This window comes from Sus scrofa, chromosome 8, assembly GCF_000003025.6.
Source record: "Sus scrofa isolate TJ Tabasco breed Duroc chromosome 8, Sscrofa11.1, whole genome shotgun sequence".
In the NCBI taxonomy this organism is placed as follows: domain Eukaryota; kingdom Metazoa; phylum Chordata; class Mammalia; order Artiodactyla; family Suidae; genus Sus; species Sus scrofa.
Genome location: NC_010450.4, coordinates 998,209 through 1,014,535, shown reverse-complemented (window position 1 = coordinate 1,014,535; position 16,327 = coordinate 998,209). Strand labels below are relative to the sequence as shown.

Here is a 16,327-nt window from a genome sequence, read left to right as displayed (position 1 = left end):
TGCAGCTCCGATTGGACCCCTCGCCTGGGAATCTCCATATGCCGCGGGAGCGGCCCAAGAAAAGGCAAAAAGACCAAAAAAACCCACGTCCATGGTTGAAAGAGCTGCTCAACTCGTGCTAGGCAGGTAGCTACACAGGAACGAGGAGCCGGTGCTCGGAGGCCTGGAGGCTCCCGGTGGTCACCCACCCACCGCGGCCGGCCTCTCTGGCGCCCACCCCAGAGCCTTCAGGACAACATCCGTCCGCGGTGCTGGCCTTGCCCTGCCATCTCGGCCACGCGGGGGTCTCTGCTGTTCAACCACCTTTCGGCTGCTTGGGGAGCCCCTCCCCCCACCCCCGAGGTGACGGTCACGGGTCCCTGGAAGGCGCAGCCCCCCCCCCCACGGCTTGGCCGGGCCCCCACCCGTCGGCCGCCCGGGACCCACCGAAGGGCCGCTTGCCGAGGCCCAGGCAGGGCAGGTGGTAGGCCTTGGTGCAGGACTTGCGGTCGCACAGCACCAGCTGGCCGCCGTCGCCGCAGCGGAAGCACTCGTCCTCGGACCGCTTCTTGCCCTCGCCCTTCGAGCGGCGCCTCCTTGTCCTCTTCTTGGCCCTTTTACCCTTGTCCTCCGAGGACAGGGCTGCCGAGGTCTGGGAAGGACAGTACAGCTCGCTGAGGGCGACCGTCGGGGTCGGGAGCCCAGGAACCTGGACGCGGCCTGACATGGAGGGCTCCCTGCAGCCCCGGGGACAGGCACGTACTGCATGCGGGGGGACAGGCCACCGGCTGCCCATGCGGCGCCTCTGGGGCCTGCCGCACCCACACACGGGCCACGGAGGGCTCCCCCCGCCCAGGGCAGTCCCGGTTCGTCCGTTAAAAACCTCACGGAGGGAGCATGACTGCCCCTGGGCTGCAGCGACGGAGGCGCCCTGGGACGCACAGCCTCGCATCCGGCCGGCATCACGCCCCCCTCCCTGCGCCGGCCCCGCCGGTCACGGCGCGGTGACTCACCTTGGGCCTGTCCCCGAGGAAGCCGCTGCAGTTGGAGGCCCCGCACCGACAGACCGTCTTCTCGTTGCCCAGACAGTCAAGGTTGTAGTTAAAGGTCAGCTCTGTCCCTGGGGGCGGAGGGACCAGGTGCGCTGGGACCGCCGCCCTTGCCCAGCCCCACCGGAGCGCCTGGGCCGCGCGGCCCCTCCCGCCCGGCGCCCGAGTCCCGGGCCCCCCCGACCCAGGCGGGGGGCCCACCGCATGGTACCTGCGGGAATGTCGCACACAGCGAAGAGGCCCACGCGGGTGTCACCGTTCACTGTCCACTTGAGGGTCTCGCAGTTGGGCTGGCAGCTGTGGTTCATAAATCGGGAATAGTTTCCTTTGGGGCCGGCGTCAATTATACGGTCCTGGAAGGTACAACTCGGGTTTCAAGCAGCAGCGGCGCACGCGGCACCGCTCAGCCGTCACACACGTAGCGGGCGTCTTCCCGTGTCGCACTGGGAACCGTGGTCTCCCGTGTCACCTCGCACGGGAACCCCCAAACCAGTCCTGTTTCTCTGGCTCCCGGGGGGCAGGTCAGGACCACGTGGAGAAGACCGAGTGCCCGGGGGCCCAGCACCCCCGCCAGAGGGCAGCCCGCTCGCGAGCACAGGATCCGGCCGCCCGGACAGGCCAGCAGGGGAGGAGACGCCCCGTCACGGGGCAGTGACAGCTGGCCTCCCTCCCCCCCCACCCGAGCCGCGAGGCTGCACCGCTGATGGGAGGGGCACCTCCCGCCAGAACAGCCTTGAGACGCAGACGGGCCACCTGGGCAACAGCCGTGAGGGCCACAGACGGGAGGCTGCGGGCCTGCCCTCGAGCTCCCAGGAACCACCTGCTGTCCCGCGGGCGCCCGGAGCCTGGGCAGGCCCATGGCGGGAAGCCCAGCATGGGGTATACTCGGGGGACGGCAGACGAGCCGGGGCAGACCCGGCCTCCTCACCCCAAGGGTCCTTCCACCGGCCGCAGAGCTACGGCCCCGACAGGAGCAGCCCTGTGAGGACAGAGCCGCACTTAGGGTCACAGCCACGCGTGGGGACAGACGTGTGTGGACACAGACGCCCCAGGGGCTCGGCCCCGAGACGCTGGCCAGGCTCCCTGCCCCAGAGGGCCGGCCGGGGCGTCTCTGGCTGCTGCTCTGCAGGCAGAAGGCAGCACCGAGCCCTGCTGCGTGCCGTCCTCGCGCTGCCGCCTGCCGCCCGGCCTCTCCTTCGTGCTCTGCAGACGCGCTCCGCGTGCTCTGAGCACCTTGACAAAGCCTTCTCACGAGGTCACGCCTGCATCTCAGCCTCACAGAACCTCCCCACTGAAAACTCTAGCTGCTCCTGCACGTGGGGCTCGGCCCCCAAGTCAGACAGGAGCTCTGCGGGCCATCCCTGTCACCAGGCTGGGGCCGCCGCACCACGATTGCGCCCAACGCCTCCCAGAAGTGGTCCTCCCTCAGCCGGGCCGGTCCCGCAGCCTGACTGCCCTACGCGGGCCTCGGCGTCACCTGTCGGGCTTTGTCTCTCAGCGGTGAGCGCCGGGCTGCGATCACAGGGAACGTGTCCACTTCAGAAGGTGCGTGTCGGCGCAAACACTTCGTCTCGCGGCCAGGGACGCGCTGTGCGCCCCGGCGGGTGGCACCTTCGACATCCCCCGGGGCCCAGGGTTTCTCCATTTCCACACGTGTGCTCTGGCTGTTCGTGTGCTTCTGCGTACGAGGGAGCAGGGAGAGCGGGCCCCAGGGCGCCGGCGGCGGCGGCAGCAGCGGCCAGCGCGCCTGCTCGCGCTTCTGGGTCCAGCGCCAGTGCGGCTGCCGCGGCCGGTTCGCAGAGCCTTCGCCCCCACGGCGTCTCTTGCTGCCCCGACTCCGCGACTCCCGAGGCGTCTGCGGCAGGATCAGGCCCCGGCTCTCAGTGCTCTGTCAACGTGCATCCCAGCCCCCTGGGCACGGGGGCTGCCTGTGCCCCCAGGTCCCCAGAGTCTGAGGTTTACCCCTGAAAATCAGGGGCATCGTCCCCAGTGGCTTTAGAAGGGGACTGCTCTGCGCCCCCTCTGGCCCCGGCTTCTTTTCCTCACTTCCAACTCGTGTGTTGTCTCCGAGGCCGTCCTGACCTTCCTCCTTCCCGGTCAGTGCTCACTGCGGGTCTCAGAGGGGCCTTCCCCGTGGCCGCTTCGGGGGGAGCGGCTGCTGGCTCGCCTGGGGCGCCTGGGGCGTGGCCCGCACAACGCTGGGCCCCGAACCTGCCTCATCCCAGACCTCTGTGCCATGATTCCGCGGCCCGGCCTTGTGAACAGGCCCGTTCTCCAACCTTCCAGAATCCGTCTCTCGAGACACACAGAGACGTAGGACTGGGTGACCTGTCGGACGGCTAATTCCTTTGGACAGATGTGACTTGTGGGGCACGGCTCTAACACATCCGCCTGTCCTGCTTGTGCATGTGGGTTTTAAGCCGTACGCGCACGTTTCCCCTCCCGCCGTGCTGGGAACATTTCTTTCCGCTGCTGGCTGCCCGTCTCAGGACACACAGGCCCGTGTGGAATGTTCTTGGCCTGTCCCCGTGGCGCCGTCCACGGGCCCACTTGATGGCCAGTGCGTCCTCCGGCCACCCTTACAGCCCGATTTCAATCAGCGGCGTTCTTGCCTTCATCCTTAAAGCGCTAAAACCTCCTCTCACGGGGTGTCCCAGCTCGGACTCCTGGGCGTCAGATCAAGCACGGGCTGCTCTGCCCTCCCGTCTCCGGGAGGAGGAGCCACTGTCTGGGCACAAACCACGGTCCCTTTGCTGGCGCTTCAGCGGACTTCTCCCGGCACCCCGGACTCCTCCAGCGGCACGTCCCTCCCAGGCAGCCCCTCGGCTCTCGTGTCCTCCCCTCGCTCTGCGGACACTGCCACCTGAGAGCTGCCTGGCTGCAGAGGCGGCTGCAGTCCACGCTTTCCTCGAGAATTCTTCCGGCCCTACTCTGTGCTCAGGCACTGGGTTCCACTGTGACAAGCCTCAGGATGGCTGTTCCTCTTACACGGAAGTCAGTTTTTTGGGTTCGCTAGCCAAAGGGTTGTCATGTCTGATTATTTTATTTTTACTTTGCTTTCTAGGGCAGCACCTGCAGCATATGGAGGTTCCCAGGCTAGGGGTCCAATCAGAGCTGCAGCCGCTGGCCTCCGCCAGAGCCACAGCCACGTGGGATCCGAGCCGCGTCTGCGACCTACACGGCAACGCCGGATTCTTAACCCACGGGGCGAGGCCAGGAATCGAACCCGAATCCTCGTAGATGTTAGTCGGGTTTGTTACCGCCAAGCCATGCTGGAACTCCTCTAATAACTGTAGTAAGATATTCACTTACTCTGTCGACCATTCTTGATGGGTTTCTCCTAAAACACAGGCTATTCTTTCAAGACCTAGGCTCTTACCTGCTTGAATTTCCCTGGAACGTTCTGACCCTCAGCCACTGCCGCGGGCCTGTGGTCACACACAAGCCCTCCGCGCCCGCCCCGGGCAGCACTGTCCTGCTCTGCCCCGTGCTTTCCACCCTCCTGCGCTGCTCCAGGCGGCTCAGGCCTGACTGCGGAAACGCTTTTGCCTTTTTCTTCCCTCACGCTCCGCTCTCCTCGCCGACTCGCTGTCTGATTCCTCACGCTGGTGCTGGCTGCTGGGGGACTAAGCTTGGCGGCCCGTCTCTGCACCTGCCGGGAGCCTCCCGGGCTCCTCACCACCCGCCTCCACACGTGTGGGGCTTCCTGGAGCAGCTGCTGGCTGGAGTCGGGGAGGTGCACTGGGTTGCCTGTCTCAGGCTCCCTGCTCTGTGTCACCTGCCGGCCACAGCTCTGCAGCCCTCCTCTGCCCCATGGAAAGCCGCCCCACCCTTGGCAGAGGGTCCTTCTGAGCCCTGGCACCACAGCTCACCAGGACCCCAGCCCTCCTTTTCCCACGGCGCCTGGTCAAACTCGCAGGTGGGCTGGGAGCAGGCTCGGCTCGGGGGGAGCTGGGAGGCGCCTTTGGTGGCTCTCGGAGGCGCTTTCGGGAGCTGAGTCCGTCTGGCCCTGGTTTCACGGAAGACGCAGGGTGTGTGCTCGGGCGCTGCTGCCTTGGAATCAAGGCTCCACCAGAATCCCGTGCGGAGATCTGTACTGCATGGACGGGGGCCACCGTGTGCCAAACCCTGCCTGCTTCCTTGGCACCGTGGCACTGCTTTCTGGTCCCTCCAGGCTGCCTCACGCATGCCTGCTCCTTCAGTCTCCTGTGCGGCCGCAAGCAGCCTGGTGGGTGTCGCCATTCAGTGAGTGCCCCTTCTCAGCTTAGTGCTGCCTCCTTCCACATGGTCTTACTTGATGTTAATACAGCCAAGGCCGCCCTCTTGGGGGAGGTCTTGCTAAGCTTTGGGGGGGTTTCTTGTGCTTCGGGCCACAGCTGCAGCACATGGAAGCTCCTGGACCAGGGGTCGAACCCCCACCACTGTGGTGACAACACCAAGTTCCCAACCTCTAGGCCACCATTGAATTCCGTCTCTGCGTTTTTGTCTTTTTAGGGCCGCACCCGTGGCATATGTAAGTTTCCAGGCCACAGCCACAGCCAGAGGATCTGAGCCACGTCTGCAACCTACACTTCAGCTCACAGCAACACCGGATCCTTAACCCACTGAGCGAGGCCAGGGACGGATCCTGTGTCCTCATGGACGCTAGCCGGATTCGTTTTTGCTGAGCCACGACAGGAGCGCCTTTACAGGTCTTTTTTTAAAAAAACAAAAACAAAAACGACACATCTAGGTATAGATGTGTTTTAAATCATCCTGCGCAAAACTTGGTCAGCGTCAGCCATACGATGATCTGTGTCAGACTCCAGAAAATTCTTTTTCCACACTGCCTCGCCCCAGGACTCTCATTTCCCTTCTGGAACATCTGCTGAATGTTTGTCTTCCACGTCCTGTAACTTCTGCCGCTGAGTCCCTGCTTTGCTTCCTGTGCCGAGACCTAGTTTCTCCAACGTGGTCTCCAATGCATATCCTTTTCTGTTGCTACCTAATTTTTCTTTTTCTTTCTTTCTTTTTTTTCTTTTTTTTTGCTTCTTAGGGCCACACCTGCCGCATATGGAGCTTCCCAGGCTACTAGGGGTCAAATCAGAGCTGCAGCCCCCGGCCTACACCACAGCCACAGCAACGCGGGATCTGAGCTGTCTGCGACCTACACACACCACAGCTCACGGCAACGCGGGATCCTTAACCCACTGAGGGAAGCCCAGGATCAAACCCGCAACCTCACGGTTCCCAGTTGGATTGGTTTCCGCTGCACCACAGCGGGAACTCCTCTACCTAATTCTCCTAACCATCCGCTCAGCGACCATGTGGCAACTCCCAGTTTTAGCTGTTTGTCCAAACCTGCCTCATCTGCGTCCCCCAACGTCTCGTTCTCCTCCTCTGCCTCGAAATCTACCTTTACTGCTTTAATCGCTTCTAACACACTTAACATCTTCTTTCAGACTCGGTCTAGCACCGCAGGGTCTCACCCAAAGCAGGCCTCCCACGTGGGGTCTGCCTGGGAGATCTTGTTCCGCGGTGTCTGGGCACCCGTGGGCAGGGCTGTCCTGGCAGGAGGCAGCCGAGGCATCTGCCGTGTGTCGTCGCCTGCCCTTGCTTCACCGTGGGCCCAGAGCGCGTGGTCCCATTAGGGACCACGTGCGCATGAAGTCGTCAGCCCGGCGCTTTTCAAAACGTACAAGTGGTTCAGGTTTAGACTCTAAGCACGGAAGGCCCAGGCCCAGGGTTTCCACACAGGAAAATTACACCGCCTCCCTCACCTCCCCAAAAGCAGGGGGGCAGAAGGGAGTGTAAATGTGCCACCCCCTGAGGTGCCTGTGTCACCAAAGGAGCTACTGGAACGGGCCTGCCCATCGGGCATCCAGTGGCCCAGACGTGCCCCTTGGCGCCCCCGCCCCGCCCCGGGACAAATGCTCTTGCCCACCTTCTGAGAGCACGGACCCGCCAGCAGCTCAGTGTTCCAAACCGCTGACCAGTCTGGGCTTTGGGGAAGCCACACCGCAAAGAGGCTCCGCTGGACCCCGGGAGGCAGTCACGCCCGGACCTGCGGACGGGCCGGTAGCCCTGCCGGCCTGCGTGGGATGCAGGAGGCACCCTGGAGGCTCGAAGGGCCTCGGAAGACGGGGCTGGGAGCCCGCGGCGCCAGCGGGCCGTACCTTGTCGATGGTGAGCATGTAGAAGCGGGTGATGTCGTGCTCCTGCGCGCGCCTGATGCGGGCCATACACTCTTCCTCGTCGATCAGCTCCCCCACATACTCGTTCACGAACTCGCCCTGCGGCGGGAGGCCGGGATGAGGGCCGGCAGCTCACCGGCCGCCCTCTGCCCCAGGGCCTGGGTGCCCGCAGCGGGAGAGAGCGGATGGCCCCGTGGGCCAGGGGTTGCGGGGGAAAACCTGCCCACATCTTTCCATTTCCATTAACGTCTGTCTTCATTTCTTGGGCTGCACCCGCGACAGACGGAGACTCCCAGGCTAGGGGTCGAATCGGAGCTGTGGCCGCCGGCCTGCACCACAGCCACAGTAGTGCCGGATCCTCAACCCACCGAGCAAGGCCAGGGATGGCACCTGCGTCCTCACGGATGCCCGTCATCAGATTCGTCTCCACGGAGCCCCGCGGGAACTCCAGCTAACGTCTTTTTCATACAGCGACCCCACTTCGCTTCCTGGTGTGCCCTGTGTCCCAGGGACCCCAGAGTGGCCCTCCAGCTCCCCCAGGACCTGGCCCCAAAGGCAAGTGCCCACGGGGAAGGGTTGGAAAGACGGTGGCAGCCTCGCCCGCGAGAGCCAGGATGGACAGCCGTCAAGGCAGGAGGAGGAGCAGGACTGCTGAGGGTCGGGCCGAGGACGGCCCTGGGTCTGAGGCCGGCCGCCCTGGGCCACGGCCGCGCGCACGGCTGCACCGGGCAGGCAAGTCCGCGCCCCAGTCTGAGAGCGGGGGCAGGCTGCTCGAGTCCCCGTCACCTCCTAACCTGGTTCCGCGCCGTCCCTGGGCCCCAACTGGAGCTGCTCGGCTCAGCAGCCTCCTCAGCCTGCCTCCCTCCCGAACCTTTCTCTGCCGCCAGCAGCCATCAGAGCTCCGGGCGGAGGCGAGTTTTCGGGGACTTCACAAGTCTCTACCTTCAAGGGCATCTTTCCCGTGACGTTTCGTCAAACTCACAAAAAAGGCTGGAAATGCCGTTCCCACACGCACCTGACGGCCCTGGGGACACGCGCGCGCACGCACGCACCTTTCTGATGTCCCTCTTGGCCACCAGGCCCCAGCCTTTGCCGTCCGTCTTGATGATCTTGGTCTCAGGGTACTGGCGCTTGGTGAAGCACTGGTTCTGGCAGAACTCGCCGGCCGGGCACACCTGGGGGTGGCACTCGAACATCAGCATCCGGTTCAGACACTCCGAGTCGAGGCCGCAGGGGTTCTCGTCGGTGGGCTTGCAGTTGCACTTGGGGATCTCGGAGATGTCCGCCGTGTGGATCTGGGCTTTGCCGTACGGCTTGTTCACCTGGCGGAGAGCCGGCGCCTCAGCCCGCACGCCCGGCCGCCCCCCTGCCCCGGGCCCGGCCTCCTGCGGGACCTGCAGCCCTACCCATCCCTGCGCCCCCTTGCCGCCTCGTCACAGCACTGGGCTTTTGTCTTTTGGTCTTTTTGTCTTTTCAGGGCCGTACCTCCGGCACATGGAGGTTCCCAGGCTGGGGGGTCTCATCGGAGCTGTAGCCGCCGGCCTACGCCAGAGCCACAGCAACTCGGATCCGAGCCGCGTCTGCGACCCACACCACAGCTCACGGCAACGCCGGATCCTCAACCCACTGAGCGAGGCCAGGGATTGAACCCACACCCTCATGGTTCCCAGTCAGATTTGTTAACCACTGAGCTGAGACGGGAACTCCGGGCTCTCTGTTGATGGGACGAGCCAGGCTGTGCCCACAGAAAGAGGGCGCCCAGTGGGACCATGTGGTGCGGGAGCCCAGCAAATGCCCCAAGATCCCGTCTCCTCGCAGCCCCTGTGAAGAAGCACGCAGAGGTGGGCACGGGGGCACCTCTGCCCTGATGGACCCGCAGCTCCTCTTTAAGGAGCAACCAACCAATCAAGCAGCAGAAAGGACTGCAAAGAAACTAGCGCGGAGCCGAGCAGGGCTGGGGAAACGGGGCCCAGACGCCCTTGTCAGCGTCCTGGGGGAGCCTGTGCCGCTGGAGAACCACCTGGAACCGGGCTCAGGAGTCCCAGGTCCTTCCTCTTGGACCCAGGAATTCTACTTGTGGGAACGCAGCCCGAAGAAGAGACTGAACACAGGCTAGAACAGGGGACACTTCCTTGACCCACAGGGACCGGGATTTCAGCAGCAGACACAGCCCTGGAGCCATGAGCAGGGGGCTGGCATGTCCTGTGCGTGGCGCCAGCTGGCAGGGGGCTCTGGGCTCGCCGTGCTCAGAACACGGCCCCACCAGCACTGGCGCTCTGTCCTGGGGTCAGCGCGGCCCTCCGCCCCTCCCGCTGCAGGCATCCTGGCCGGGACGGGGTTTGCACCCCGGCTGGGCCTCCCACAGCAGCGCCCCGGAGGCTCACCTTGATGTGCTTGTAGGGCGGGGGCCTGCGCTCGCTCTCCTGCGTTTCTCGGGCCTCCCTCTGCAGTTTGATCTCACGGAAGCGAGCTTCAGCCTCTTGCAACGCTAAGGAGTCGGTGAAACGTGAGTGCGAGGTTTTGGCACCGGTACAGCCACCCCGAAGCTCTGCACCGTAACCCCGTAGTGGAGACCTCACCTCCCTGCTAAGGGGTGTCCCGTTTCCACAGCACTGGCGGCGGGCTGCACGTGTCCCCACGGACGCGGGCCCGGGGGGCGCCGCCTAGGGAGGCCCCGGATGCTCGGCCCCCAGGCCTCCTGGCAGGTGGGACGTCCCAGCTGCGCCACCTGCCCCCGACCTAACCCTGAACTCAGGCCGCACCCCCGCTCAGTCTCAACACCCCCCCTTCGCGTCAGTTTTGAGAGCCTCTTGCCCAGCGTGCGCGAGGCCCCTCGCCGAGCTGTCGCGGCGAGGTAAGCGCGGAGGAGGGCTGCATGAGGCACCCTGAGCCGCCTGTCACGACCTGCGCTCGCGAGGCTGGCGGGTCCCCGCCCCCCGCGTTCCACATCACCAAGCGCCCCCCACTCTCTGCCTCAACGCGTCCGCCTGTAAACCCCCTTCCCGGCTGGAAGCAGCCAGAGTGCTGAGGCCAGCGTGTTCTACACAAACCGAACCCTCGAGAGCAGAGCCAGGACTACGAAGGCACCCGAGCTCGCTGTTTCTGTCCACCTGGGAAGCTCCGTACCGTTTTTGAAGACTCTTCCGATCCCTCTGACCCCCTGGTAGCGGCTGCCCCGGTCCCCCTCCATGTACGGGAACGCTCGCGCCTGATGCGTCCAGTAATAATCTTTAGACCCAAAGAAAAACACAGGGAATTCTCCAATCTCGTGCTTCATTTTCTGAATATTTGGGGGAACATTTTTGGGATGGCAAACTTCTGCCGGCCACCATCTATTATAAATATTAAAAACAGGGTTCACAGACTCTTCAGAGAGAGTGACAACAGCTGCAGAGTTTAAGTTCTGTAAAGTAAAAGCAGACGGAACAAGGAGAAAGAGCACGGCGGCTACTGCCCACACCTGTAGTTGCCCAGCTTCACCCAGACGACGTCCTGGAAGTGCAGCTTCTTCCCGGCCCTGCAGTCGTTGCAGAACCAGCTGCCGTCCGGCATCTCGATGTTGAGGCAGTCGGGGTGGAAGGCGGCGGGGCAGGACTCGCAGCACAGCAGGCTTCCCCCTGCGGAGGGCGGCGGCGGCCACTTAGCCCGGCCCTGCGGCCCGGGCCCGCCGGACCCTGGGACGCCAGACGCCTCAGGCCCCGTCTGTCTGCGACACGGCTGTGGGTGGCGCAGAAGCCCCAGAGGGCGCGGCGCGCGCAAACGCGGGGACCCGCCCACGCCCCGGAAGGCCCGCCCGCGCCGCCCCTCACCTTTGGAGCACACGAAGCACCAGCTCACGTTGACGTGGGCGTGGTGCCGCTTGCCCTTGCGGGCGGTGAAGTGGGCCGTGCAGATGATGCTGTGGGAGGCGATCACGGAGCAGCCCGCTGCCAGACACGCGTCCCCGCTGTGGTAGGCGACCGGGCAGCGGACGCAACGCATCATTTTACCTGCAGGCAGACACCCCCAGATGCCGGGACCATGAACATGTGACCAGAGACGGGTGAGGCTCCCCGCGTCTGCGCCTACAAGGCCGCTGCTGAAATACACCTCAAGCAGCTGATGCGAAAAGCACCCCGGACAGGAGAGAAGAAGATTTGTCAGATGACATGAAAACACACTTCCTCAAGGGGACTCCAGAGGATGTCAGGAAGCCATCGACCACTTAAAATGCTGTATCCTGGAGTTCCCGCTGTGGTGCAGCCAGCTGCAGATCCAGCATCGTCTCTGCGGCGGCATGGGTTTGATCCCCGGCCCGGGAATCTCCGTAGGCCGTGGGTGCAGCCAAACAAAATAAAATAAAAATGCTGTATCCTGGGAGCTCCCTGGTGGCTACTGGTTGGGACTCAGCACCCGCACTGCCGTGGCCCAGGTTGGGTCTCCGGTCTGGGCACTAAGATCCCATTACCAAGCCACTGCATGCCTCAGCCAAAAATTCAAAAAAAAATTTTTAAAGATGCTGTACTCTTGGCATTCCCATTGTGGCTCAGTGCAAACAAACCCAACTAGGAACCATGAGGTTGCGGGTTCGATCCCTGGCCTTGCAAAGTGGGTTAAGGATCCAGGGTTGCCCTGAGCTGTGGTGTAGGTTGCAGACAGGGCTCAGATCCTGAGTTGCTGTGGCTCTGGCGTAGGCCGGCGGCTACAGCTCTGATTGGACCCCCAGCCTGGGAACCTCTATATGCCGCGGGAGCCGTCCCTAGAAAAGGCAAAAATAAATAAATAAATAAAAATAAAAACAAAGATACCGTATCCTGAAATAACGTCATCCAGGGCTTTTGGGCCTGTGGGGACCGTCCTGGGCACTGTGCCACGGTCAGTGCGTCCCCAGCCTCCGTCTGCTGGATGCCAGCAGGTAGCCTGAGACCTCTGCAGACATGCTGCAGGTCCCTGGAGGGCAGAATTGCCCGGCTGAGAAGCACTCGTGCTAAAAGGTGAGCTAAGCCACCCCCCAATCTCACAGACCTATGGCAGCAAACCCAGATGTGATCTGATTTTAAAATGTTTTCCTTGTCTATGAAGGACCGTTAAAGCCAGAACAAGCAGAGTCTATCCAAACGGCTTCGAAGGCTCCCACCCCCACCCCCCGGCCAAGCAAGGGATCTTTAAGACAATTCAGGGCAGGAAGAAGGGGGATGGCAACCAGGAACAGAACCGCTGTCCCTCCAAAGCCACATCGGGGCCCACAGCTCTGGTGACAAACCCGACAGCCCCGCCTGCCCTCCACATGCCTCGTGACCACGTCAGACCCACACGGGGGCTCTCACGCGTCTGTACCTTTCGACGGCCTCGGGTTCGAGGGGTTGGAAGCGTGGCAGCTCACGCAGCTGTGCAGGGGGCAGCGGAAGCCCCGGCTCTCAAACACCGTCAGTGGGAACCTGCGCACGCAGGCCTCGTGGTAGAACTTGCCGCACTGCGACACGACGCAGCGCCGGACGTCCGCCTTGCTCTCCTTGCACACGAAGCACGAGTGCACCCCTAACGGTGGGCGGAGGGCCGAGAGAGGGGCACGGGCAGGACTCAGGCGGCGGCTTCTAGCCTCGCGGCCCGTTCCTTCCTCCCCAGACTGTGCCGGGGCGGCGGGGGCGGGGGGGGGGGCAGAAACACGCAAAAGCGGCACTGGCTTGGGGCCCGGCCTGGAGTCCTTTGGATGGACACCGTGTCCTGGGGGACTGGGCCACCCCGGCTGACACAAGGGACACGGGGCCCCTGTGCACCCCCCAACCCCATCCTTCTGCTCCCCCCCAACGCTGAGCTGACTTCTGGGGGTGCTCCCGCCACCCTTGGGGGCGCCCGGGGGCCCACGGGACACACCTGAAGTGCACTCGAGGCAGGTGAGCCTTCCCTCGGGCCGGCGGGCCAGGCCCAGGCAGGCCAGGTGGAAGGCGCCACAGCAGGGACCCTCGCACAGCACGAGGCTGCCCGGCTTCTCGCACAGCTGCGGGCAGAGCATGGCGTGAGCCAAGGGAACGGGAGGGAAACGCGGGGAGTGGGTTCAGGAGGTTTCAAACCAGGCGCGAGGAACAGAAGAGCTACGCGCACGGTCGCGGGACAGGCCCCCTGGCACCGGAGGGCCTCCCTGGGCCGGAGCCTCTGCACAGGGACCCGGAGGGCGGGGGAGTTGGGGGACGGCAGGGCAGCCCCGCACCTGACACACGTGCTCCTTCTTGGCGGCCGCTCCTCGCTCCGACCGTTTAGACGAGACGGACGCCTCGGTCTGCGTTTCGTCCGCGCTCTCGTCCGGGGACTCGAGGGGCTCGTCTCCCGGGCTGTCCGAGACCTGGGGAGGAAGGAGGCGGACGACAGTTCACGAGCGGCAGCGAGCAGCCCCCCGGCCCAGCCCCCGCGCCCAGGCCCCAGGCCCGCTCTCCCGAGCGAGCGAGCGCGGCTCGTCGGCACACGGCGCCGGGTCAGACATGGCCCCGACCCGCCCTCCGGGCAGGACGCGCACTGGTGTGGGTGCGACGTAGCCCCCTCGGCACGCTGCCTAAGAGAGGAGTCGAGTTCAGGAAAACCTACCCTCGCGGTGACCAGCGACGGGCTTCGGGACCCAGGGCCCTGCGTTTCTTCCCGGCCCTGCTCAGGTCCACCTGCCTACGGGGGGGGGGGGGGGGGGGGGCGGGGGCGGCCATGGGCCGAGGGCACACTGCCAAGGGCACTCTGCCAAGAGCGGGCTCCCGCGGGCGTTCCCGCAAGATCAGGAACCGGGTTTCCAGACTCATCGCACCCCCTCGTCTCTGAGGGACCACCCTGTTGGCTTCCGGCCCCCACGGCCTCAGGGCCCGCCAGAGGGGTGGGCCGGCCAGGCGAGGCGAGGCCTGCTGAGAGGCCCGGAGAAGGAGGTGGACTCTGGGGCAAAGGAAGTGACTCACAGGTCGGATTTTGTCCCTCCGGCCTTCATTCGGCAGCCACCAGTGAGGCCAGGCCGGGCCTCTCCCTCGGGCCGCACGCGGCACCTCCCTCACTTGACCAGATCTTTCCGCAGAAATCAATAAATCTTCTAATCAGAAAACTTGATGTCAAATTCAGATTTTTTTTAAAAAAGCCTAAAAACATGCTCAGTATTTATCTGATGTTAGGTAGTTAAATATGGAAAACGGAATTTCTCAACAGAGCAAAAGCATAAGCTACATTTCCCGTACACTTCGATTATCACAGCAACAAGTAATTATCATACAGGCTTGCTGTTTGCCAACAAACACACAGCTAGAAATTGAACCAGGCCACATTAAAAAAAAAAAAAAAAAAAAAAAAACCAACAGAAGAAACCCAGCAGGCAATCCACCCAATTCTGTCACCTTATCAATGACCTCTTCCCAGATTTAGCCCCGAAGTCACAGGGTGCAGTAGGAGGAACAAATCCCAGCAAACACAGGAGCTCTTGCTACTCAAACTGGTGTGGAAGGGGCCCTGCCGCTCTGACTGGTGCCTGCGGCGGGTGTCCAGGCCGCGGCGCCAGCCCCGGGCCCTTCGGACACAGCAGTCTCGAGAGAAAGCAGCCGTCTGAACGTGACTTCCTCAGCTTTCCGAGGGAGCAGCGAGCGCGTGAAGGAGCACAGGGCTGTGTAGGTCTGCGGCCGCAGGGTGGCCTGGACGGCGCCCCTCTCCAACGGCTCACCAGCCCCCCACACGGACACCCCAAAGAAGGCAACTGGGAATACGCTCGCAGTTCAACCCCCACGTGTAACAGGGCCAGCCGTCAGATACAGGGGCACAGGTGGGGCGAGCACCTGGGGCGCGCGCGCAGCGGGCACTGGGGGAGCCGCACCCCAGGAAGAGCAGTGACCCCGCCAGCCCTGATCCCACTCGGCTGCATGAGAGGAGGCCCAAAGAAAGGGCCTTCAGGGTGGGCTCCCGGGAGAGCCTGGCGCCCTGCCCACCAACCCCTGGTCCACCCTCAGCATGGCCGGAACAAATGAAAACGCTAAAAACGGAAAAAAAGAAAAAAGAAAGAGAAATAAAAAAAGGGAAAATGCACGGAGAGAAAGACAGAAAACACAGACCAGTCCTGGGTCAAAGGAAGAAACAGCACCTTTTATTGAAGCTTTACAGAAGAGTCAGCACGTTTCCACTGAGGCATTTCCTACAGGAGCAAAGTCTGCTTGAGGAGGTGAGCCCGGGTACACACTTGGCACGGAGGCGGGCATGTCCAGGACACGGGCTAAGGGACGCGCCCGACACGGCCCTTCCGCAGTCCAGTCCGCGGCCGGTGCGGGCGCTTCCGCTCCTTCCTGCCGCACCCCTTCCCCGCGCCGCCGCGCCGCGCCGCGCCGCCGAGCGGACACCGAGCACACGGCCGGGCTCCTCGGCGCTCACTGCACCAGCGGCGCGGCCGCACCGCGGGCAAAGCACCGGGCGCGCCTCGCTCCAGCCGCAGGCTCCGCCTCCAGGGGCACCGGGCCGGGAGATGCCTTTGCGAAAGGGACACCTTCGCCTGCACGGTCCCAACACAGTCCCACAGCTCAGTCTACGACACCTAGAGTCTAGTCCGTATCCAGTAGGAAGCACTTGGGAAGAGAAAAGCCGGGCGACCCGGCGCCCGGACCCACCAGAGCCAGGCCCACGGCTGGCGGCTCCAACCAGCAGCCTAGCCCTGACCCGCCAGCCTCCTGCCGGCCCAACGCCCGCTAGCCACGCGGTGGGCACAGCACCCGCTGCCCGTCCGCCCGCCAGCCCGCCCGCCCGCGCGCGCGCCGGTCCTCTGCAGAGAACGCCGTCTCCGCGGTAGAACAGGGCTCTGCCCGCACGATCAATGAACGTGATGCAGCCTAGTGCACACAGCAGACCCGCTTCCAGCGGCCGGGTCAGGAGCCCCAGGCGGGAACTCCTGGGAGACACGGAAGCGGCCCCTACAAGGTGGCCGGTGTTACACACAGTGCATTTCCAATCTTTTAACAAACAGATCCCTCCCCGAGTTGAAAACCACATCATTTGTCAAGTACAATTACAGACCTTGAACAACAGATATTTCCATAAACCCACATCATGTTCATGGTTAACTCAGGCTTTTGCAGATCGGTAACCGGAAGTACTTTCGCACAGAATTTTGGATTGACAAAGATAAGAATCCTGTACTCAGGAGATTTA

The 16,327-nt window shown here is 63.6% G+C and overlaps 1 protein-coding gene across 6 annotated transcripts in view; it reads right to left on the bottom strand.

Moving 5' to 3' along the window:
• The window catches only part of NSD2 (nuclear receptor binding SET domain protein 2), a 79,201-nt gene that overhangs the window by 3,497 nt on the left and 59,377 nt on the right, over positions 1-16,327 (bottom strand). For 3 of the 6 annotated variants that reach the window (XM_021100910.1, XM_021100911.1, XM_021100914.1), the window contains 11 exons: positions 13,389-13,520; positions 13,055-13,178; positions 12,518-12,718; positions 10,662-11,190; positions 10,328-10,533; positions 9,586-9,689; positions 8,254-8,523; positions 7,184-7,300; positions 1,240-1,381; positions 993-1,099; positions 427-631 (listed from right to left, as the gene is read on the bottom strand). In XM_021100910.1, coding sequence (XP_020956569.1) covers positions 427-631; positions 993-1,099; positions 1,240-1,381; positions 7,184-7,300; positions 8,254-8,523; positions 9,586-9,689; positions 10,328-10,533; positions 10,662-11,190; positions 12,518-12,718; positions 13,055-13,178; positions 13,389-13,520 — 2,137 coding nt within the window. The other 3 variants (XR_002346526.1, XM_021100913.1, XM_021100915.1) reach the window with 3 other exon arrangements.